General features: G+C 45.0%; 1 protein-coding gene across 1 annotated transcript; it reads left to right on the plus strand.

Annotated features, from left to right (window-relative positions):
- Positions 1-10,962: 10,962 nt before the first annotated feature.
- Positions 10,963-16,258, plus strand: SERTAD4 (SERTA domain containing 4). Its single transcript, XM_027893522.1, has 4 exons — positions 10,963-11,038; positions 11,357-11,543; positions 11,972-12,087; positions 14,996-16,258. The coding sequence occupies exons 2-4, from the start codon at positions 11,372-11,374 to the stop codon at positions 15,752-15,754; spliced, it is 1,047 nt and encodes a 348-aa protein (XP_027749323.1). The 5' UTR covers positions 10,963-11,038; positions 11,357-11,371; the 3' UTR covers positions 15,755-16,258.
- Positions 16,259-23,312: the final 7,054 nt, after the last annotated feature.

Genomic DNA, 23,312 nt, shown 5'->3' on the forward strand with positions numbered 1-23,312 from the left:
TATTATTCTTGCTTTTTTATTTGATTTTTGGTTTGGATTATTCAAGAATATTTATCCTTCTCTCTTGGAATAATTTTGCTTTTGGAATAATTTCAGACAACAAACATAGTCCAAGGTTTAACTTAATGTGACCCACTCTGGCTCCCAGAATAACTTCTCCTACCAATTTATTTCTCAACCGTTGGCTATGCTCTGCTGTTCTTTAACTCCTTTTATGCCCCTCAGATTAGGAATTGCTGCTGAGTTATTTTTCTTGAGGACCTTTTATTTCTGATTTACTGTGTGCTTCTCTAAGTAAAGGAATTGCTCTCATGGTTGTAAAGTAGTAGAAAGCTGCTGATGCTTTTTGAGAGCAGAACCACACACAGGAGACCCATATAATTTGCTTTGTAATTGAACGGTACTTTTCCCAGCATCCAAATTTCTGGCTTTTGGGATTTCTTTTTGAAGATGATATATCCTTCAGAGGTTGTGATCTATTTCTATTAAAGACAACTAGGATGGATTTCCCAAGCTCCTAATAATAAATTGCTCAAGCAGACTGTTGCCAGCGAATCTCCCTGAGAGTTCTGCGTAATCCTCTAGTAACCTTGTGCAAACTTGTCCCAGGCTGTACCAGAAACTTGGCACCTTGCTTCTGGCTGTCCCCAAGTTGGGCTGGTGCCTTCTCAGAGCTGTACCCTGTGCCGTTGCTGCGAGCTTGTTTTTGTCTTTGGACTGATTGGATCTTTCTTCTTGAGAGCAGGTTGTGCCAGCTTAATTCAGGCTGAGCAGTCCCCACTGCCTCAGTAAAACTATTCATGGAGCGAGGTGAGCTTGAGGAACTGTTCAATGGGAGCTGGGCTGGCACCATCTGGTCCTTGGAAGCAGAGAGAGGAAAGTCTTTCCCTCCTTTTGTGAAAAGCGGAGAGCATGTGTAACTGAGAGGGACCATGAACAGGAATGTGTCAAGCAGAAGTAGACATGGGAAGGAAAAGACTCTTTGATTCATTATCATGGAACAGCAGTTAAGCTGGAGCTAAAAAATACCTCAGAGACTTAACATGAGATCTAAATTTTTTTTTAGAGTTCAAATTGCAATTTCATTGCAATGACAAAAATGATTCAACTGAATAATTGAACCAAAGCTGATCATTATTCAGGGTTTTTTGGTGGTTTGATGGATGAAGTGATATTGAAGTTTTAAAATCTCTCTCCTTTTATCAGAAAAATTCACTGTTCTGCTCCAGAGTGAATGCTTGAGAAGAGCTGGTTATACGGCGTCTTTGCTATTGCTGCTGGAGATGAAGGTGAAAGTGGATATGGACATTGGAGCTCACTCAATATACTGTACAAAACTTGAAAATATAAATGAATACACAAATGTTTCTCCATATAGTAATTTTTCTGGTTTTTGGAATTTGGGGAATAGTGCATTTCATTGAAACCATGAGTATTTCTGCACAGGTTTGTTTAAACTAAAGCAATTGCCTGTCCCCAGCCATTACTCATACCAGTTAGAAAACTTCACAGGACTTAGCTTAGGCATCTCCCCAGTCCCTGGAGCTTAGATATAGTCCAGGACACACCATATGGATAAACAAGAGGGTTGACACAGCTGTGCAGTAGCTGCGAGGAGGTTTTGAAGCAGGCCAGCAGGAGTGGCTTTGGGTAATTGCCATTGCACCAGATCCTGCTCTTAAAATGCTGTCTCTCCCACACATGACACTGTCTTCCTTTCTGGACTTTGTAGGCTACCCAAGTCTGTGACAGAGGAAAGTAAATCCTCTTCATCAGTGTGGGGCCCAGCATTTTGTTGCCTGTGCTACTTTTGCCTGTGTAGAGGAGGGGGCAATTTACCTGCAGGGAGCTGGGTTGCTCTAACTGGAGTTACTAACACCTCTGTGTTCCCCTTCTCCACACACACCTCCTGCCAGGAGCATGCACAAGAGACTCTACCAGGACACACATGGCTCTTCCTGCTCCCTGGGAACGTCATCCACATTGGACTGCACTGTCCTTATAAGCAGTCCCTGTTCCCGGTAGTAGAAGTACTCCTGAAAAATGAAGTGTTAACACAGACCAACTGCCAGTGGAGGAAGAGCCACTGGTGTGGATCAGAGAGCTGCAAGTCCCAGCCTCCATGAGGACACACACCTCTCAACAGGTCTCTGATTGAAAACTGATGCTCGAAACAACTTCGAGCTTTTTTTAAGCTACTGTTCAAGTGAAAGGAATAATCACTTTCTGTAGCACCAGCTAAATAATTGAATGCAGAGCTTAGCAGAATATTATCAGTCCAAGGACAGTGATTGCATAATTATTTTATATGATTAAGTATGTAGAGATTACTTTTCCCTTAGCTATTAAATCAATAGATTGGACTTGAAAACTGAACTTAAATTGTTTTATATTTTTTTTAACTTAGTATTTTAGGGTCTGCATTGTAAACTGAAACATAAAACCTTTTCAATTTAGATAAAATTGATCTTTTTGTTTGCTTGCTCTTATAGATCATAAGTGTCGAAGTCTGAAAACAGGGACACAGGCAAGGAGACTGAGAAATGAACGGGCAAAGTCTTGTAAGTAAGAATTGATCTGAATGCCAAAATTCTCCAAAAAAATTTCAGTCAAATATGAACTTCTGCATCAAAACATGATGTGGTCTCTTAACACTGTAGCTTATGATGCTACCCCAGAAAGCCTGTCTCTGGGGAGATACTGCTGGAGCACAGAGGGGAATGACTAATCCATCCCTGCCAAAAGTATCTCCTGCTGATTACAGGGCATATGTGCTGCCCTGTTGCTTCATGAGCTACACAATGCTCAATAGCACTGTTATAATAATTTCATTATTTAGACATTTCTCTTTTTCTAAGGCATTTTTTGTGCATTGCAAGTATTTATTATGGAAAGAAAACATTTTTAAACATCTTTTTAAATCAACCCCCCATGTCCCAAAGAAAGGTGGGCTCTCTCCATTCTCTTTCCTTCCCAGCTCGTCACCACAGTCATGCCACATTGTTGTGGCTGGGAGACCTTTATCCTGTAACTAAACTTATTTTTCCTAACCTTTACAAAATGTGTGAGAGTGATTCCCTGTATCTGTCCCTTGGAAGGTGCTTCCTGCAGATGCCTCAACCCAGGCAGCAGGTTGGGCTATTTCCCCTTGTCCAGGTTTTGCAGAGCAGTGAGGGAGGGAAGCAGTGGTGCCTGAGCAGCATCAGATCCTGGCCATGCTCATGTGGCTGTGGCTGCTCTGGCTGCTTCGGGAGGATTCTGGAAAGCATGAAAAGCTGAGCACCACAGGAGGCTGAGAAAGGGTGTAGACAAAGTGATTACAGTGATTCTTGACTTGTGGATCTCTAAATGTTTTCTATCATGTGCTTGGCTTTATCCCTATGCATCTCCTTCCCCGCAGCAGCCGCCACATCCCAGCTGATCCCTCCTTCCTGTCACTAAAATGAGCAGCCGTGTGATTATGAATATTAAAATTCACCCATTAACACTGCAGTGAGGTGGGGTTCGAGGAGCTCCTACCTCCCAGCCTGCTGTGCCACCCTGCCAGCAGATTTGGGAAGGCAACACCACTGGTTTATCCTGGTTTCCTTCCCAACCCTGACAGCTGGTTATAACTGGTTGAGTGATGGCTGGAGTTCAGCACAATTCAAATGTCTCAGACAGTCTACACAAACATCTTTCCTTACTTAGAGGTCCTGTTGGAAGCTGTGTCTGTTGGACACTTAGTGAATTACAGGCTTTAGAAACTACCTGGCAATGCTGGAGACCTTGAACCAGACACAAAACTTCCACTAATGCAACCTTTAGAGTCTTAAGTAGGTACTTGGCTGCCAGTTGCTCTCAGGCACACTGTAAAGGGACTTTCTGAAAAAAAAAAAAAAAAAAATCTGACTCTGGACCAGCGTCCCCATTTGTTTCATCTCGATTTGGAGTGGTTAAATAGGAATTTGCAAAGGAAATGAATAAGGGGACCAGCTTCTTTCATTTAAAAGGCTTGTCTAAGTAGAACCAAGCAACAAAGGAACTCTGTGTAAGGTTTGCAATTTTTGTCACTCTTGTCTAACCAGATTTACATCGTCAAAAACAAAACAAACAAACAAATCCCCCAAACCAACATGAGAGAGAGCGAGCGATTTAGAGTGTGTGCATTACAAGTGATACAGAATATGCATTTATGATTCAAAATTTTAAACAGCTGAGAAATAAATATGCAAAGTAGATTGTTCTGTTTGCAGATGGTAATCCTGCCGCACTGATTTTGCTCAGCTGCCTGATTTTTCAATGTCTGCATTCCTGGTTCCTGGGATTCCTGATTAAGAAATAAAATATGAGTCACGGTGCATGGTTACCTTCTGTGCATCTGAAAGGCTAACTCGGTGACTGAAAACAGATTATCAGAGGCTGATCTTGCCCTGCTGAATTCGATGCAGTGTCAGGGGATTGGGAAAAAAAAAAAAAATCCCTTCTCCACTCTGCCCTTCATTTTCACAGCTGCAGGATAAAGGTTCCTGCCAGGTCTTGTAGATCGGCTTGTAGCAGATCGTCTGCCCGGCCCAGCTCTCCCGGGGGTCTCTGCGGGTGGGGACGGCCGGCGGGCAGCACGCTCCTCGGCAAGGTGAGGCACATCCCTTTCCCTCCCTCTCCCAAGGATGACTCAGTCGGTTATTAAAGATTTCCAGCTTCCAGCTAAAAATGGCATCAGCAGCGGTGCCCCAGAGGGAAGAAGGGGAGACGTGAGAAATGGGTTCTGTTCCTGTCTCCGAGCCCTAACACACACACAGGCACACACACACACACACACAGGCACACACACACGCAGAGCTGATGTGCAGCTCATCTGGGAAAAGTTTATTTTGCAATAAGAGGGTTTAGTATTTTGCTAAAGGCTTTTGCAAAGACTGGATCCAATTTTCAGAGCCTGTTGCCAATATTTGTGAGTCATTTCCTTGGAATCCTACCTTTGGTGTTTATTTCCCTTAGAAGGAAACTTGTAAAAGAATAATAATAGCTCTCATTCTTCGTGGAAAGTAGCACACAGCAAAGTGGGAGACAACTCGCTCTTTGTTCCAAAACACTTTTGTATTAGTTTTGTTTACTTTCTTCAGCAAACAAGAAGTGAAGAAGGCAATATAATTAACTCCATAAACCATCTCATTTACGGTGCCAATGACATGCATGTGCTGCTGCACCGAAGCTAAAGTTAAGTGGGGAAGCGGTTTTAATTGGTACCTCACTTACAGAACAAGTGATGAGAACTGCCTGGTGATTTGGGAAGTCTTATGTAACAGCAGGGCTTTGCTTTTTTCTCAGCCCCGTCTGCGTGCTGGGACTCCGTTTTCCCTCTGACTTCAGTCCCAATAACAACACTGAGCACCTATTCAGTGTCAAAAATCACCACAAAGGTTAACTAATCTGAAATACTGTTACAGCTTGCAGCGATAGGAGCATCTTTTGCCCTCAGGATGTGGAAGCATTTTGCAAACTAAACTCCCACTGAGCTAAGTGGATCCTGGACGGAGCTTTGTATGTCGAGCAGGGCCACGCAGCCACCAGCGGGGTGGAGGCAGAGAGCATATGAGACATTTTGGCTAAGAACACTGGAAAAAATATTTGTGCTTACTGAAATGAATACCATGGGGCTTTATTGTTCTCCCAGATCAGGCAGGCAAAGCAGCCTTTGGGGGATGGCTGCAGTAAACTTAATGGCACCTTTTCTCTTATCTTCCAGAGCCCTGTGGAAAAAAAAGAAAAAAAAGAAAGGCAATCTGCTTGCATAAATTCTGATGCAAAATTTAACTATTAGAACTACCATTTAAAAGTTCATTGCATATTGTCTACTGAGGGTTCTGATAGGTGACATACACCTACAAAGAAATAAGAGAAGAAGCACCTTTTCTGTCAGTATAGTAACCTCCTCTAGGTCTGCTTCACGGCCACCAGAAGCAGGACAAAAGCACAACTGTTAAAATTTTAAAGGAACATTTTCTTTTAATTTTTTTTTTCTCTGAAACCCAAGGGACTCCAGCATTTTGGTCCAGAGTAACCCCATAAAGTGTTTCTGGGAAAAATTCAACTGAAAAGTATGTAAAGGGAAAAAATTAGCTTGTGGGAATTAGGAAAGTTAGAGAAATATTTGCTCAGAATTCTGTCTTGAGAAAGAGATACTTGAGCATCTGATGTTGTATAATCTAAATTAGGGCAGAAGTTAAGCGATGGTACCTTTGAAACACTTCTGTGAAAGAGCTGTATCTTGACACAGAAATCAATTGCTGATTTTACATTAATTCCTTTTCCACCAAACAGTAAGTCCAGCTCTAGAAAAAGAAGGGGGGGGGGGGGAAAGAAAGCAAAAGAAAAAAACAGTGGATTCCTTGAAATTCCCTGAAGTGAGGGCCAAGAAATACAGGGAAAAACACTAGACTTGGCAGGTCTATAGTTTATCTATACCTCCAAAGGATGAAAAGCTGAATTGACCCTGTTGGCACACCGACCTGTTGTTCTACCAGTCTAGTTATTTCAGTCAGCCTTAACCCTTTCATTTCGCCCTTGTATCATGCTTCTGTTAGATGGTGTTATGCATTTCTGGTAGGAGGCACAGCTGAAGAAACAGAAAATCATCATTGCCTGGGGCTTACACACTCTTGCTGCCACCTGTCCTCATTCCCCTCTTCCCTCTGCCACCTCCCTGCTGTCTCTGGCTTGTGGTTCAGCATCTCCCTCACCGCAGACCAGGGACTGCTCTGCACTGCTCTGCACTGGCACAGTTCTCCTCAGCTATTTTATATCAACAAGAGAAGGAAAAAAAATCTCCCTGTTTGCTCTCAACCATTGTCTGTCTCTTAGAAGTCCAATTTTCAATTTAAATCCAGCATGGCCAATTCTAGAGGCCTTTTCACTTCTTGCAGCCTTGCTGCTCATCTTGTCTCCAGAGCCCTGAGTGCAGGGATCATCTTTGACCCTTTGCTTTCAGTTAATGTGACTGAGCTGTCCCACTGTGCTGTGATTCAGTGTCCCCAGCATTTACCCTTCTTCATTCATAGCGTTACTACAACTTTATGCATATCTATCCAGACAATAAACTTTTTAATCAAGGCCCTCATTATCTCCCATCTCTGTTTGTAGCTTCCTCCTCCTTGAACCTTTGACTTATCAGGCAGTTTGATCTATTTAAACACAAGCTCCCAACATCCTTTTCCCTGTCTGCTGCTGTGGTCAGAGCCAAGCCACCTCCTGCCTTTCCTCCTTATTTGCCTCCATCTAGTCTTTTATTTTCACATGTGAGGTTGTGACAGTTCCGCCGTAGCTGTCATCAGTCCACCATTGTCTCTACAGCACGGCTCTGCTCTCTTTGCCAGTAATGCTGGCGTCCCCATGCCTTTATCTGCTGCTCCCAGGGGAGCCTTTATGCCCTCTTCCATGACTCTCTTGTCCACAGGATGCCCTGCCTCCCTCAGCTCAGTTGGTGATGGCAAACTTTGTTGCATCAACCATAAGGAGTAGATAGTTTGCAATGAGGTTAGCCTGGAATTGTTTGCAGGTGATGCGGTTGGGGGTTTTTGTTTTTAAGGGAGGTACATCAGTCTGGGTATGTGATTGTGCCTTTCCCCTTCCTCTCACCAGCTGTCACTTGCTTTCTTAGACGGTGGGTCTGCACAGCCTCTGTGCAGTGGGATTCCTGATTGCTTCTGCATTGTAAATTTTCTGTAACACCAGAACGGTAACAGCTATCAAAACGATGGCAATTTTGTTTTCTCAGCACTGCAATCCAGATGTTAACAATGGTATAGTATAGCTAAGAACTGCTATTCTCTCCCCGAGTCATGTTGTTATGCAATGGAAGCACTCCACAACAGGGACTGAAAGCGCTGCAGCACTTGGGTGCAAACCCAGGAGTTAAACAAGGAATAGCCGTCTTATGCCTGTTCCCTTGTTTTTATTGGTCTTGGTGAGACCTGCAGCTTTATAGGCATGGGCATTTTTTATATTTAAGTTTGGGTTTTTAGAGACATTCTGGAACTGTATAAAAAGCCCCTTTCTCTGACATCGGCATCAGGCTTGTTATAATGTGAATGGCATCATTACAGTTCTCTCATTAACATCATAATGGCTCTGGAGGAATAGGGAGTGAAAACCCCAGCAAATGGAGTAGCGTGGCAATGTATAGTAGTCTTACTGTGTGAAACTGAGTACGGAAAAAGTTTGACATTTTAACCTTCAGGCTGCCATAGATGCCCCGGGGTGTCCTCACACTACACGAATTTGGCTGACAAAATGGAAAAATTGTGGTAGCCTAAGGATGGAGGGCTGGGTTCAATAAAAAACTGTGCCTGGCTTCCATGCCACTGAAGCCCACACAAGGCTCCCAAATGGATTTTTCAAAATTGAATCCAGCCCTAAGTGTCAACCTTTTGCTGTAATTTTGTATAGTAAATGTATTGTGCGCTCAAATGTGCATCTTTCATCCTTTATTTCCAGAGGTGCTAATGGAAATGTAACAATATGTGTGCTGTTCTGCAAAGTCTCATTGAAACCAACGGGATTTTGGATGAAATCCCTCCATTGCATAAGATAATGTAATATAAACGGGTTGGGCTTAAGGCTGGAGGACGATGAGATTTGGTTCTATTTCTGGCTCTGACACTGATTTGCTGTGTGACTTCTGGCAAGATACTCAGGAGTCGATTTTGCCACCCTTAACGGGGAAAAACAGTGGGCTGGCTCTTTAGGAGCAGTGCCAGAGGTCCCGTTTGTGGAGTTAGGTCCGGTGGTGCTTTCTCAGTAAACACCGGGTTACAGTTCTGCCGTGTCCAACTTTACCTTCAAGGAAGCTGACTTTTCCCATGTGTTGAGTGCTTGTAGCTCCCTTCCCACTCATTTGCAGCAGCTGGAAATCAGTGCTTCTGAACATCCAAGGGGAACAAATAGCATGCCCAGAGTCACGAGCCCTTTTAAAAGCCTGGTTCCCAGCTTCTGTGTGCTGAAGCAACTCCTCTGCTATAAAATGGGACCTATTTTGTAGCTAAGTGCCACCGGTAAAGCTTTGTAACACATGCTGAGACCTACAAGCATGGTTTGGGGCTTTGGTTTTCTGGTGGTTGTTTGTTGGTTTTTTTTTTTTTCCTCCCAGGAAAACTCTATAATTTATGCCTTGGTTTTATACAGTTTGGAAACACGGAGAATGTGCGTGGACAGTAGCTGTTTATGGAAGTGAACTGGCTTGCCTCTATTCATTTTGTATGTTGTAAATAGCAGAAGCAGTTCATTTACTTTACTGGCTGTCCAGAGAACTCAGTTTTTCAAGATAAATTAGCAGCACTGTGCAGAAGGCATCCCAACGCTTCCTTCCTTCCTTCCTGCATGTTTCTGCTTGAGCATAGCAAGACCTATTTGTGATGAAATATGGTAAAAAAAAGATGCACAGCTGAAATCTCTGATTCTCATTTAAAAAAAAAAAATCCACAAAGAGATGCTGAATTCATTACTAGCAAAGAAACCCTGACTTTCCTGAAGCAGCAGTGAGTTTCTTCCAACCTTTATTCTCTCAGGACAAACACTGAGTGTTGACATCATGCCAATGTGAGAAGATTGATGTATCCCTGTGAATGATTCCTCAGTGCAGATTAATGAGGAGAGTCCATTGGTGCTTTCTAATGATGGCGTAACCCTTTCAGACACAAAATATATGACTTTTTAGCTGCTTCTTGGGCCAATGTTTGGCCCTGCTGTTAGGTCAGCAGACTAACCCACTTGTTTTGACCATTCCTTTCATGTATCGGTACTCAGCTGGTAACAAAAGGTGTGGGGAATAAATAATATATATTGTCTATCTGTGTCAGGGATAACTTCCAGTGGACCAGTCCCGTGGCTTGCTATTCCCTGTGTTGTTTCTTGGCCCAGGAAAAGCAAGATAGCATTGAGGGGCTACTGCAAGAAAGTGACTGAGGGCTATATGCAGTGCTTTAACAGTACATTAACTCTGAGGAAGGGTCAGTCCAATCGCAGTGAGGTCTGGTGGCCTGTACTCAGGCAAACTGCTTGGGGACTCAGCTGACTGTCCCTTCACCTGCCATTTTTGCCTCAGTGAGGAGGCAGAGCAGACCCGTGCATGCATGCATCTAAGACACAGACAGTGCACGCTGGCAGCCGTTTCTTGATAAAGTAGCAGTCTTTCGCATTCTTCCAGGATTTAAGAAAACAACTGGCAGATGTGAAGGATTTATTTTTTCCTCCCTCTTCTGCTGCGGTTTATTTTTTCCTCTTGTTCGAGAGCGCTCAGCTGCTAACACAAACAATTGCTGAAATTCCACCTGCCCACCTGCGGCCCCTCCTTCCCGCAGCCTGCTCGGGCCCTCGCCTTCCTCCGGGAGGGCTGCGCCGAGGAGAAACTACATCCCGCTTTCTTAGAGAGAGGAGGAGGAAGGGGAGGGAGGAGCCGGGCTGCGTCTGGGCGCATTGTTCCGCGCTCCTCTGCCAAGAAGTAGGTGACTATGATGAACTCATCCCTCGCCCCTCGCAGAAAGTTTGCCGCCTTCCCCCCCTCCTCCCCTCCCCTCCCGCCCGCTGGCGCGGCAGGAGGCAGCTCGCAGCCCGGAGCTGGCCCCGGAGTCCCCGCTCCTGCTTAATATTCCGCCCGCTCCGCCGATGTTGTGCTTGGCTCCGGTGGGACCGCAACTCACGGCGTGAAACCGGAGCCAATTTTCTGTCTTAGTCTCGCAGTGTTTTGACTGGAGGCAGATCCAGTTCAGTCCGATCGGGGCTAGTGGAAACAACTACCTAAGTCTCCGCTGTCTGTGTCGTTTGGGAGGGAAGAAAGAAGAAAGGAACGCGATCCCGGACTGCTGGGCGCGCTCTCTCTCTCACACACACACACAGGCTCACACGCACACCCCACCGCACACACACACACACACACACACACACACACACGCACCGCCGACACACGCACCCAGACAGGCAGACTCGCACCCCCTCCGGTGCCGAGCGCGCCGTGCCAGCCCCGCCGGGAGGAAATGGGAAGCCAGTGAGCGGATCCGTGCCGGTGTGTGAGCGCCGCCGGGGCCGGGGCCGGGGCGGCGGGGGCAGCGGGAGCGGGGCCGGGGGCGGTGCGGGGGGGAGCGCGCACCAACTCCCGGTGCTGGGGACCCCGCGCCCTTTGTGGCAGAGGGCTCCGCTCATTTTCCTGCCGCAGGAAGGGGGGGGGAAAGAAAACGTGTGCCTATGTGATACCGACATGCGTATGTTTTTAATATACGTGTGCGCGGAGGTCTGGCTGCCGGGGGGCGCGGGGGGCGGGACGCCGCGGGGCGGGGGGCAGGTGGCGGGGCGGCGGGCGCTCACCGCGCTGCTTCGCTTCCAGGTGCCGGCGCCCGCGATGACCCTGGTGCTGCCCATGCAGCGGCTGGGCCGCCCCATCGCCGCCGAGGGAGCCGCCGACCTCGCCGCCTACCGCGCCCTCTGGGAGCCGCCCTGCTGCGGCCGCCCCGGCCCCGCCGCCCCCCCGGCCGCGGCCCCAGCCCCGGCGGCCCCCGGGCCCCCAGCCGCAGGTAAGCACCGCTCCGCCGCGGGGGAAAGGGGGCGGCCACCGGGGGGGGGCACGAAGGTCTGGGGGCACGGAGGGAGGCGCGGCGGGCGGAGGGCGGGAGGTCTCCCGCGGGCGAGCGGGGCCGCAGGTGCGCGGGGTCCGCCGGGCGCTGCCGCACCGGCATCCTCGGAGCGATGGAGGGGGAAAGTTCTCCGGCAGCCGAGCGCCCTGCGGCGGCCCCGGCTCCCCGCGCCACCCGTCACATCAGTCCCCGGGCGGCTGGCGGGAGATGTGTTAGTCAGGCGAGGGTTTATTTCTGATCGCTGCGAATAGATGCGAAAATATGCGGCGGAGTTCTCCTGTAGCGCGAAGGGAAATGAAAAAGTATTTTGTTTGGAGAACCTCCGGCAAACCGCATGTCATTTGTCATATCTGATTTATTACCCACAGGATCACATTACAGGGGAATTTCAAATCCTGTAACAACATCCAAGATCACATACTTTAAAAGGAAATATGTGGAAGAAGAGGATTTTCATCCACCACTCAGCAGCTGTACACATAAAGTATGTCTTCTAATAGTCATTATTTTTACTTTGAGTTTCAGATGCTTAGTAACACTCAATTGACCCATTTCCAGAAGGCTGAAATACTCTGCTGAAATTTAGGAGAATGATCCAGCTGCTTGCTCAGAAACAAATACTTGCCACTTCTTCACATTATTGTTGTATTGTCATCGAATTGCTTAAGAAGCAAAGGCTTTTCTTCATTTATAACAACTGTAAATGGAAATGCTGAGAATAACTTTTTTTCAGACTATTTTGTTCTTAGCTAGTTTATGTCATGCTTTCAGAAACAGCTCTCTAACAGCATTTGAACAGCAGAAAGGAAGAACATAAGTAAAAGATTCCCCACTCATTCAAAACTTTTTTTCCTTGGGGAGAAAATAGTAAGAGGTTCCATGTACCCCACAAGGGCTACAGATCCTCTAGAAAAGCAGAGTGACTTGGAAAGCGAGTGCACGTTCCTTCAGCGTTTAATCCTGTTTATTAAAAAACTAATAACTCAAAAAGAACAGATTAGTAGATGAAAGAATATTTTTTAATGAAAGTTTTCAAGGAAAGGATTAGAACAAATGTTTCCCAGGCTAACAAATACATAAATTTAAATCTAACTTTTTTGGTGAGAGATTTTGTGCTCTTCTTCATTAAGGGCTCAGTCCTGTTTGGAGTGGTACACCTGGGGTGAAGTGCTTAGGGATAGCTTGTGCCATGAGACACCATCCTAACTTTGATGGATTGTACCTGGCCCATGGCGGTCCACTGCTACTCATGTTCTATTGGTGATAGAGGAGGGATTTCTGCGGAGCAGAAGTGAGCAGTAGTGCTGAGTTCAGTTCCCAAGGACCTTAGAGTACCTCAAGGCTACGAGTAAGAGTTGTCTGCAAATGGTACCTGGACTGGGAAAGTGAAAAATTCCCCCACTCTTAATTTCAGAAAGCATCCAGTCTGCTGCCAGAGCAGTGAATAAACAACACCAAGGGTGTTGAAAAATGTGATCTGGTTAGTGGCGTGTCTCACGCGTCTCATCACTCTCCAATTTCAGACAGTTTTGGGTTTTTTTACTAGATTGTTGGATTTTTGTTTCGGTGATTAATTTCCTTGCAAAGAGGAGGAGGAGTAGTTTCTTAGCCCTTTCAAACAGCAATGAAAAACAGTTGTAGAGATACTGGTAAACTAGGCCTAACCACAGTTTTGTTCTGTTATGAAGGTGTATCACCTCAGAAACCCTGTGTCACCAATTTCTTCTGTTTGGCCCAAATACATTTTCTGCTTTGCAGCACTAAGCTCTGGCGGAGGGAGGATGCCCTCCAGGTTTCTTTGAATTTCTTACACGCTTATACCTTCTCTGCCCAGTAACGAGTTATGTGCTGAGATTACTTGGCCTGTAGAGGTTATGATGGTGGGGCCCAGAGTTGTTCTCCAGAGGGCTACTGGCAAATATGTAGTAGAAAGCCTTTGACAGCTTGTACCTGCCGGTGTCCCTCCAGGATGTATCTCCAGGAGAATCCCAGTTCAAGGCTTATTGGTTTGCTCCAGGCTTTTATGGCTTCACTGACTGTTGTTGCAGCAGGTATAAAGGACCCAAATTAACCTATAGGCTTAATATAATTTAAAATGAGTCATTTATTATAGAAAATTACTCCCTCTAACAAAGAGCTTCAGCTGTGAACTTGTAAGAAATTATGGCCCATTTTTGTTTTTGTGAGGCACTGTGCTGCTTCTAAGCCTCGCAGACATGGCCAGGCTGTGGAAAGAGCTGGAGGGCTGAGGAGAGCTGAATGGATGTGAAAAGCAGCTGTGCTCTAAGCTCTTTTAGTCCTCATAGCTACGACTTCCACTCTGCAAAAATGCTGTAACCATGTGGGAAAGGGAAGAATGATCAAGCCACAGATGGGGGGGATTTAGAGCAGTCTCTCTTTGTGCTGTGCTGCTCTCCTCCTACGCAAACCAAATTCTTGCTAAAAATGAAAATTAGTTAATACTGCTTACAGTAGCATGCGTTGCCCCCTCTCTTATTTTGATTCCCAGGGTAGCGATTACAATGCAGAATCTGGGGCCTCCTGGGGGCAGTAACCTGCTCACGCTGCCAGTGCTGAGAAAGGGAGTCCTGGAAGGACCACGGAAGGGAGAACAAATCTGTGGGCGTCGAGCCAGGATTTCTGCAAATTCCTATCCTCTCTTCGTTTCCTGACCTTGTCCCTGCCTATTTGTGTTCCCACCGGTCCCACAGAGCGCAGGGTGTAGTACACAGGCCAACAGCTGCTCTCCAGATGCTGTGATGCTTTGAGATGGGTTTCTCCCTGCCTCCCTCCCTGCATGCACTTTTGTACACAGGAGCAGTGTAAGAGAGCCTGGCAAATGGAGACCTCCTCGCTGGAGGGCCCCTTCCACTGGCAGCGGATGAAATGCTCCAACACTTGCTGCACGAGGCGATGGCTGCTGGCTGCGTCTTGCAGACCTTGACGCTGCAGGGGGGATCCTCGCTTGGCTTCAGAGCCGTGTAGAAGCCCCACAGGGGATGATGAGATTGGGTCCATTTGCAGCAGAAATCCCTCAACCATTACTGGAGCGAAACTGCACAACAATTTTATGTTCTAACCCCAAATGTAATTGAAGAACCAGATGTGTGCATCTGGATTTCACTTTCCCACCCTGGATTCGTGCCCTGCAATTGCCTTTGTGGTGTAATGCTCAGCTACTTACCTCCTAAACCTGGGTGAATGCTGTGGCCAAGAAAAAGCAGGTCCCCAGCCACATGGGTTTGCAAAATGAAAAGCCAGCCCTAGGTGCCTCAGAAAGAGAATAGTAAAGTAGTGACACAGAGGGAATACTTTGCTTCATTGTCTTTCTCCTTGTCTAGAACAAAACCAGTTGCCTTCATCTCCATATCTTGTATCTTTTGCATTTTCAGACAATCTCCGTGTTTGAGGAGCGGGCCCATATACTTTACATGTCTTTGGAAAAGCTGAAATTCATTGACGATCCTGAAGTCTACCTGCGGAGATCCGTCCTCATCAACAACCTAATGAAGAGAATTCACGGAGAGATCATCATGCAGAACAACTGGTGCTTCTCCGCCTGCTCCTTCAGTGGCGCCTCACCACAAGAGTGGTTTGTGCCTCAGGACTGCCCATACAGAAAACGCCTTCGGATGGCAAAGGAGGAGTATGAGAAGCTCCACATGTGCTGCTTCTATCAAGAATGTGGCAGTCACTATTTAAATCTACCCTACTCTGTTAATGCTGGTACAGAAAATACTTCCTCCTCCTCTTCCTCCTCCTCCTCTTCCTCCTCTTCCCCCCCCATTTCTTTGCCAAGCTGTTCCCAGCAGGTGGATTATGATGTTGGCAGTGCACCTTCTTACAGAAGTGATGACCAGATACCTGCTAATGAAATATTCATCACTAATGGCAGGTCTCACAGTAATCAGGAAAAGGCAAAGTTTAATGACGAGAAAGGAGGTAATGAACCTGAGCAGGAGAGTGTTGCCCTAAACTGTGAACCTGTAAGAGGCACCCAAGCTCTCGAATGTAGAGGCAAATTTTATGACTATTTTGAGACTGGATGTAATGACAAGAGCAACGTAAGTGAATCTTGGAAAAAATCCTTAAGGAAAAAGGAATCTTTACCAAGTAATAAAATGTGCTGCAACAAAGGAAGTAAAATATGAGGCATCTTTCTTGCTCTGTTGAAGCATGCACAGCACGTTCTTTCTCTATCAAATTTTTATTTTGAATGGGTTTTTTATAATTTTCTACAAATGGTACAATCATGCCACAAACATGGCGTGTAGTTCTGTGACTGGAGAGCAGATTGCGTAAAGATATTCTGTGATCTGCATCAGCGGGCTATTTATAAATACGGTGACTTCATAAAGGACGCAGTTGCGTTACTGCTGAGTCTGGTGTAGCTATGGTGTAGCTTTCATTACTGAAAATGCCAATCAGCCAGATGGGGAAAACATACCGTTTCATATATCCCCGCCCCCAAGAAGTCTGCCATTAATTAAGAAGAACCTCCATTATGTTTACCAAGGAATTAGAAGTCTGGTAAACAAATTGATGCTACCAGCAAGGATGATGTGCTCCTTGTAACTCGGTGTTCATTCTGACAAAGGACTGTCTTCATGGACTAGGAATAAACCGTCCTTATGTTTTGTACTGATCCTCTTGAATTCCTGGATTCAGCGTCTTGTTCAACTGACAAAATAGGACATAGCATAAAGAAGTAACCTGTTTATGGGATCTTAATCAGAATCAAACATGCAGCTCAAGTACTTGCGTGTTTTCACCTCGGCTGTAATAACTAATGAGGCTTGTCATTATACAGGGCAGATTTTTTTTTGGTGCCTTACGTTTTGTCTTAATTTTTGCCAGCGTGAAAATTAAGTATGAATCAGTGATACAGCAGGGATTTAACCTAAACAGAGATTAAAAAAAAACCCCACAGGGTGGATCAATATTATTAGAAACCTTTAACCTTTGAAGTACTGAGTTCAACTTCCTATTCAAACATCTCTGTTCTTCCTTTTTGATGCTCAATTGCTTTTTGATTTGCTATCCTTAGGAAGGGATTTAAGAAACAATAGAGAGATGTCTCTTGTAAACAAGCATTCGATGCTTGAGTGTTTCTATGGCAACTGTCTGTTGCTGGGCTCTTTTTTTTTTCCTTCTTCGTATAATGAAGTTCATGAACCAGTGGCATGTTTTATACTTTATTCTGTTTTGCATAATTTCTCTCTTTTAGATTGCAAAAGCATGCGGGAGTTTTCTATGACTTTTGCTGTTGATTTAGAAAAGGACAAGAAAAGAAGGCAAGAAGCACAATGTTAATTAATAATGTGACGATAAACACGGTTTTATCTGAATGAATGTAAGGGGTTTAATTTTAAAAAAGAAAATTTTGGAGAAATGAGCTGAGATTTCAGTGGCGGAGTACAACATTTAGTCATCCCAAGGTAGACGGTTTGCAGAAGTGTGCTGTTTAAAATGCCCAGAAGACATTCGTCGGGGTTGGACTGAGAGTAAGTCTTAGATCCACCAAATTAATTAGTTACCACAGTCCCTATAACAACTGGCAGGATGTGCTCAGCAAAATAGCCACATCCAAGCCACAGCTGACTCATAAGTAGCTGGCTGCTCCCACAGCATCATGCGCTGAAGCGACATGTCCTCTTGCTTCTTGTCCAAAGGGTGGAAACCACCTCCGAGCTGGGGGAACAGCCAGCTCGGCACAGGGCATGAGGATCACTGGGGGGACACTGGAGTCAGCCAGGTCTCCGGGTCTGAGACCTCCTGCTCTGGGTTTCAGCCTGAATCCTCCGAGGCCATTTGGTTATTTTGGGTAGCGTGTGCTCCCCACAGCCACATTTGCAAACTGGATGGTCTTCTGTCAGAAAGACCAGTGGTCACAGGAAACACCCCCCCCGCTCCCCAGCTAAAGTGACCACAGAATAGAGTAGGATGTCAATCAGTGATAACCTTTATGAAGTCAGGTGAGTTTAAACTGATAAGTTTGTAAGGGTTATCATTGTGAAGAGTGACAAAGAAAGAAAGTATAAGTCCCACCTGATTTCTCCAAGACAGAAGCTTTTTTATTAATAATAATAATATTAAATATAGATCTCATTCATACAGTGTATGAGTAGGATCATAATTTAGACATTTGTCCACAAGGACCAATTTTTTAAAAAAACTGATTTTTCTTGTGTTATACCCAGATAGTCTAGTAATGTCTGCTCTTTTCCAATATTTGATAAACGCTTGATGTTTTAAGCTTAAATATTAGATGCTTGTATACTAATGTGTTGTTGTAGTAAAGTGAAATTTCCTTGATATATATTTATTAAAATGACCAAAATTCATTTTAATTTTACATCTCCAATGGCTACTGGGTCCTTTCCCCCATATTCCCCTCCCTCACCAAAGAAAATGCCATTTAATCAAACTGCTCACTGCTGAAGAGGCTACAGGGCAGTTGACTGTGCCCCTCAGGCTGAGTCCATGAGGGAGCTCAGCCTTCTTGGGGTTTCAGGAGCCTTTAGGACAGTCTGAAGGTGCACTGAGAAGCAACAGATTCTCTGCAGACTTGCACGTTCAGCCAAGGAAAACACCTGGCCAAATGCTGCCCAAACCACAAATCACCTAACACTTTTGGGGGGGCTGAAAGCTTTCTGACCCTAAGGGGCTCCTTGGTCTTCAAGAACAAGCCTGCACACATAACCTGTCGCAGAGGCTTCTCGGTTGAATTTGCACAAGCTAGAGTGATGGATCAGCAGAACTCTGTCTACTCTGTCCTCTCTAATGGCTTCTTTAGTTCCAGGGACATGTAAAAATTAACCTGTTACAGCTCTGGACAGTCTTACTATCATAAAGGTTGGCCTGTGGATAAGTGGTCTTCCTCTGGACCCTGCCTCACAAAATAATAGCAAATACTGAAGGTGTATTGGACAGTGAGAGTCCAGTGAGTTATCCTGTTTGCCTCAGAAGAGACAGAGGTATTTCATGTTAGAAAAGGGAGTGGGAAACACCCTTGTCCAATTGCCAGAAATGCAATAGACCTTGATAGGATTTCCAGCCTGGGCTAGGCTGAATGGATTTCCTGGTTTAAATTTGGGTTGATTTACGGCATGTGAAGACTGTAAACCTGATAGGCCTTTTCCCCACTGTGCACATCAGTACTAAGGACATTTTGCTAGTATCACAGATTTTCAAGAAATAGGTCTTTTATAAGATTATACTAATGTCTTTCATCTGAATGTCCCACACAAAGCTGCTGAATGAATGTTCCTGAACTTGATCCTGGCCTACCTGCCAGGAAGAACTGGACAAAAAGCTTCTCTTTGGGAAGATTGCTTTACTCTCTATCATAAGACACACAATGGTTCTAGAGTGTAAGATTGTAAAGTGTTTGCCTTTCAGCACATGGAAAACAGCAACAGAAAAAGATGTTTCTGTTGTCACATTTATTTTACTGTCGCTAGGATCAGAAGTGTTATCTTCAGAATCCAGGTAGTACATTTCTCTTGAAAACGCACAGTTCATTTGAATTGAAAAAACTGTGTTCCTTTTTCGAAGCACATGGCATAATATCATTGTGCTTTATACATACTCACTGTTTTTGGTAAAATTTTACTATTTTTACTGTATTAGCTACTCTGTTGAAACAGCTTAACATGGTTACTTAGCATCCCCAGCACTCAGACAGCCTCAGCTGGCACCGTTGTGCAGTGCCAGCATAGCAGCTGGTTCCAGAGAGAAAACAGACACAGGCTGAGCCGCAGAAATGAAGTGCTTCTTTCAGTCCCGAAGGTGTTACACCCCAAAGCAAAGTTGTGGTAGAGACTTTTTTCACATTTTGTCTTCCTGAGGGCTCTCCATCCTCCTCTTGTATCCCTCATCTACCATCTGTCCTTTCACTGATGACCGTGACGCACTGCCAGGGTGGTTTGGTGGATGTCAATTCCTTTTGGGTTTGTGCAGGAGAAGCAGGGAGTTGGTTCAGAGCCACTGCATGAGCTAAAATTTAAACAAACTAATCAGGGTGCAATGTGTCTCAGCTGCTTCATGGCCCCTCTGGAGGCTCATGCCAGTTGTGACACTCCCCCCACCCAAATGGCTTTTCCAGCTGCTGTGGTAGTGATCTGGTAATTAGAGGGCTATGGCCAAAGCAGAGATGTGAAGGTGATTTCCAGCCTGCATTTGACTTGTGTCCTTTCATTGCCTTCTTGAGCTAAAGGTGTAGTCAGAGGTATAGCAAATGCTGCTTACTTATGCCAGGAGCTTTGATAAAAGAAGTTTCTTGAGTTTTATCACAAAAAAAAAAAAGCCAAAAAAAAATCCCAAACAAACCAACCAACCAAAAAAAAAGACAAAACACAAAACCAAAGCACAAAACAAACCAAGTAAAAAAACAACAAAAAACTACAACCAAAAAAACCCGAAAACCCCAACCAAAAAACACAAACACCCCACCCCCCCCAACAAAAACAAACAAAAAACCCCCAAAAAGCCAGTCAGTCACATCAGAGAAAGGTTTAAACTGCTGTGGGGTATAGGATTTCATTTGGTGTTTTATTCAGTGAATATAACCCTGGTGTGGAAGCCTCCCAGAGGGACCTGACCTTTTTCATTGTCCATCCCTTGCTTTGTAACCTCAAAGAAAGGGGCTGCCCTTGCTTTCTGGAGGTCACCATTTGGGCTTCTCAGTACTGGTATGAGTTTTTCCACAGCTGCACAAAGCACCCCAGAGGCTTTTCCTGGCAGGGTGTGCAGAGCCTGCTAAACAATCGTAGCCAGGAAAGCGTTGCAAAGGATCCTGCTGGAAATGTTAGGAGATGCGAATCTTCCACAAGGCATCCCATGTAACAGCCAAGCCGTTCAGTCAGGACTACTTGGAATACACAGTAATTTCCTGTGTTTTTTCTATCTCACTTAAACTTCTCTGACAGATGGGGAAAGATGACTAAACCAAGGGAGTTTACAAAAGTTCGTCTTGTGGTGTTTGCAAACTGTCTCTGTGAGGTCCATTTTCTCTAATGTAAACACAGCCGTGGCCGGGTGCCGAGTGCCTTCCCAGCAGTTAATCCTGCTCAGTTTAAGGCTGCTAATACGAGGTGTACCCGGCCAGCCAGGTCCACACTGAGGGGCTGAATATGAACCAGCGCAGGGTTGAGGAGTGTGAGGGTGAGACCTTCAGTCTCCAGGCTCTACACAGAGAGCATAAAGACCAGACCAAATTTATTATTACGGGCCAGAGGCTTTCCAAGAGGCCTTGGGTCAGGTGTGGAAGGTTAGATTAAACTCCAGGGCAGTAATCATGTGAAAGCTGTTGCCTTTGGGGCTGTAGTTGGCTTGTTGTTGCTCTTCCTGGTCTTTAAGTCATAGCAAGGAAGAGAGTGCACCTTGGGGAAGGTGGGGTTTCAGTTTCTTGGCTTCGCAGAAGTGGTGCAGACTGCAAGGTATGCAAAGCTTTTTCACCAGATCCAGGTAGGAAAGTATGTTTACTTCTTTTAACCTCTGTGCTCAAGTTCCCCCTTTGAGGAATGCAAGGAGTGTGAGGAGAAGCCATAAAGGGTAGTCTGTGTACAGTCAGAAGTATGCAAGATGAGCCAAAAAACCCAAACACCAACAAAACCCCCAAAGCAGGGATGTACTGAATTTGAAAAGTAACTTATGTTCCATGGCTAGTAATTCTTCTTGATTAATACAGCATCATTCTCCAACTTACTGGAGAGAGCATCTAATCTTTCATACTGGGGTTGCAGAAAGGAGATAAGTGGTCTGTCTGCTTAAGGTCAGTCCATTTACTGCTACCTCCTGTAGTGGTACTTTCCCTGTGGAATACCCCACCAGGCACATCTTTATGGTGGTCTGTGTCTGCTCCTGAAATGACTAAAGGCCCTGGCCATCCACAGAGGATGATGATGGAGTGGCAACAGTTAGTTGTTGTGTCTCCTCCATGAGATACTGGTGTGTAGCCATCACAGCTGCAAGTCTCCAGCAAGCTCAGAGGGACCCCACAACAGCCCTTCTACCATCCCCTCAGTGCCTTATATTCCTAATACAGCATTTTCACTTGTGAACTGTGACTGGGGTCAATGCTCTCTAGCAGTTTTCTGGCTACTGCTTCAGAGAACTTTTGCAGCTGAGTGATGGGAAATGAGACCCTTGGCTGGCATGAGGTAATGCCGTGCCATTGATTTTTGGAGAAGTTGGGCCTGGTCCTATAAGCCGACCAGCTATACCTTTGGTTATTGTTGGTTTAGTCTTTCTCCCTCACTTCATTTTCTTAACCAGGACAAGTTTCAAATGACAGTCCCTCTCTTCCACCCCATACTGTTGGGACTGGCTGCTCTGTATTTAACCCTTTTGTTAGGAAAAACCTCTGAGAGTGGGAGTTCAAGTTGAAGACCAGGTTGTGTTCAATCCAGTTTTATTCTCTAATTCCAAAATACTTTTTGTCTCTTGGTGTATGTTTAAAATCTGTGCTCTATTCCTTCATCAACCCTAAAAATCCATGTACTTTTTTTTTTTTCCCCCTGTCCATCCATTGCTCTTTCAGGGTGAAATCCTCTGTACTTTGGTCTATGAGTAGGCCACACAAACCAGCCACATCCTCTTAGCCATATAACTGCCATGGGGACATTTATTCCTTTGAATAAAGGAGGTAGTGTGGTTTTGGCTCATAATGCATTTGTCCTTTGTCTTACAAACCATCAGACAATGCACAGAAATCTAGGTGTTGCTACCCTTTAAGTGTAACGTAACCCTCTAACTTTCAATGTTGTTGTCTTCAAACGTCCTCTGTGAGTCTCAACAATTATGGCCAAAGCTACCTGCATTTTCCCCATTTCTGTTAATATTGTAGTTATTATTGTCTTGAAAATAAAGTTGGATTAATTTTTAAGCCTTGAGCAGCCTCTATTTTACCTGTGTAGATTGGATACGTATTATTCCTTCTTTGACCTGTTCCTCTGTGTAGCAGATAGGTTTCTGGTTTATCAGCAGACTAACTAGTTTAATGACAAATCTCGTGTTGTGTTTGCAGTGAGAATTAAGGTGCATAGTGGTAATGCAATCCTTCACTGAAGAATCACTGCAATACTGAAACTTCAAAATAACCTGTATAGTCATCACAGTCATGAAGAAAATCTTAAAATACGAGTAGGGCATAAGCTACTGCCAGATCATTTTCCATATTCTGCATGCAGGCTGAGACTTTCACTGCATCAATTTATCTACCCTCTGAAAGTGCCCATTTGCTAATTCTGAGGCTTGAAGATGACAGTGTAATGTCAGCTTTTGAGGTATTTCACTGGTGACCATTATAAATAAGGCATTCAGCTAATGAGTTGGACTCCCTTCTCAGTGGTCTTCTGAGCCTCTCAAGCTGCTGGTGGCCCCTACCAGTACCTTTCCAGCTGCTGAAGATCCTTTTCCCCCTTTGAATATTTCCATGTGCTATCAATATTTCTAGGCTCTAGAAACAGAGGGACAAGAAAAATTGTCTTTTAACTGAATATCAACACAAATAATGGAAAGGCAACCAGGCTGATAATTTTATTCTTTTAATTGTGAATATAGGAAACTTTTTTTTTTTAAATTATCATTTGGGAACCTAATTTTCATTTACATAATGCAACCTTAGCATTTTTGGCTGTCATGAATCTGACACCTATGTACTAAAAATCCTTCATGATCACACAGCGCTACCCTGGTGGATGCCAA

Source organism: Empidonax traillii, unplaced genomic scaffold (genome assembly GCF_003031625.1).
Source record: "Empidonax traillii isolate 1590-97213 ecotype Southwest subspecies unplaced genomic scaffold, ASM303162v1 scaffold391:size1093220, whole genome shotgun sequence".
Lineage (NCBI taxonomy): Eukaryota > Metazoa > Chordata > Aves > Passeriformes > Tyrannidae > Empidonax > Empidonax traillii.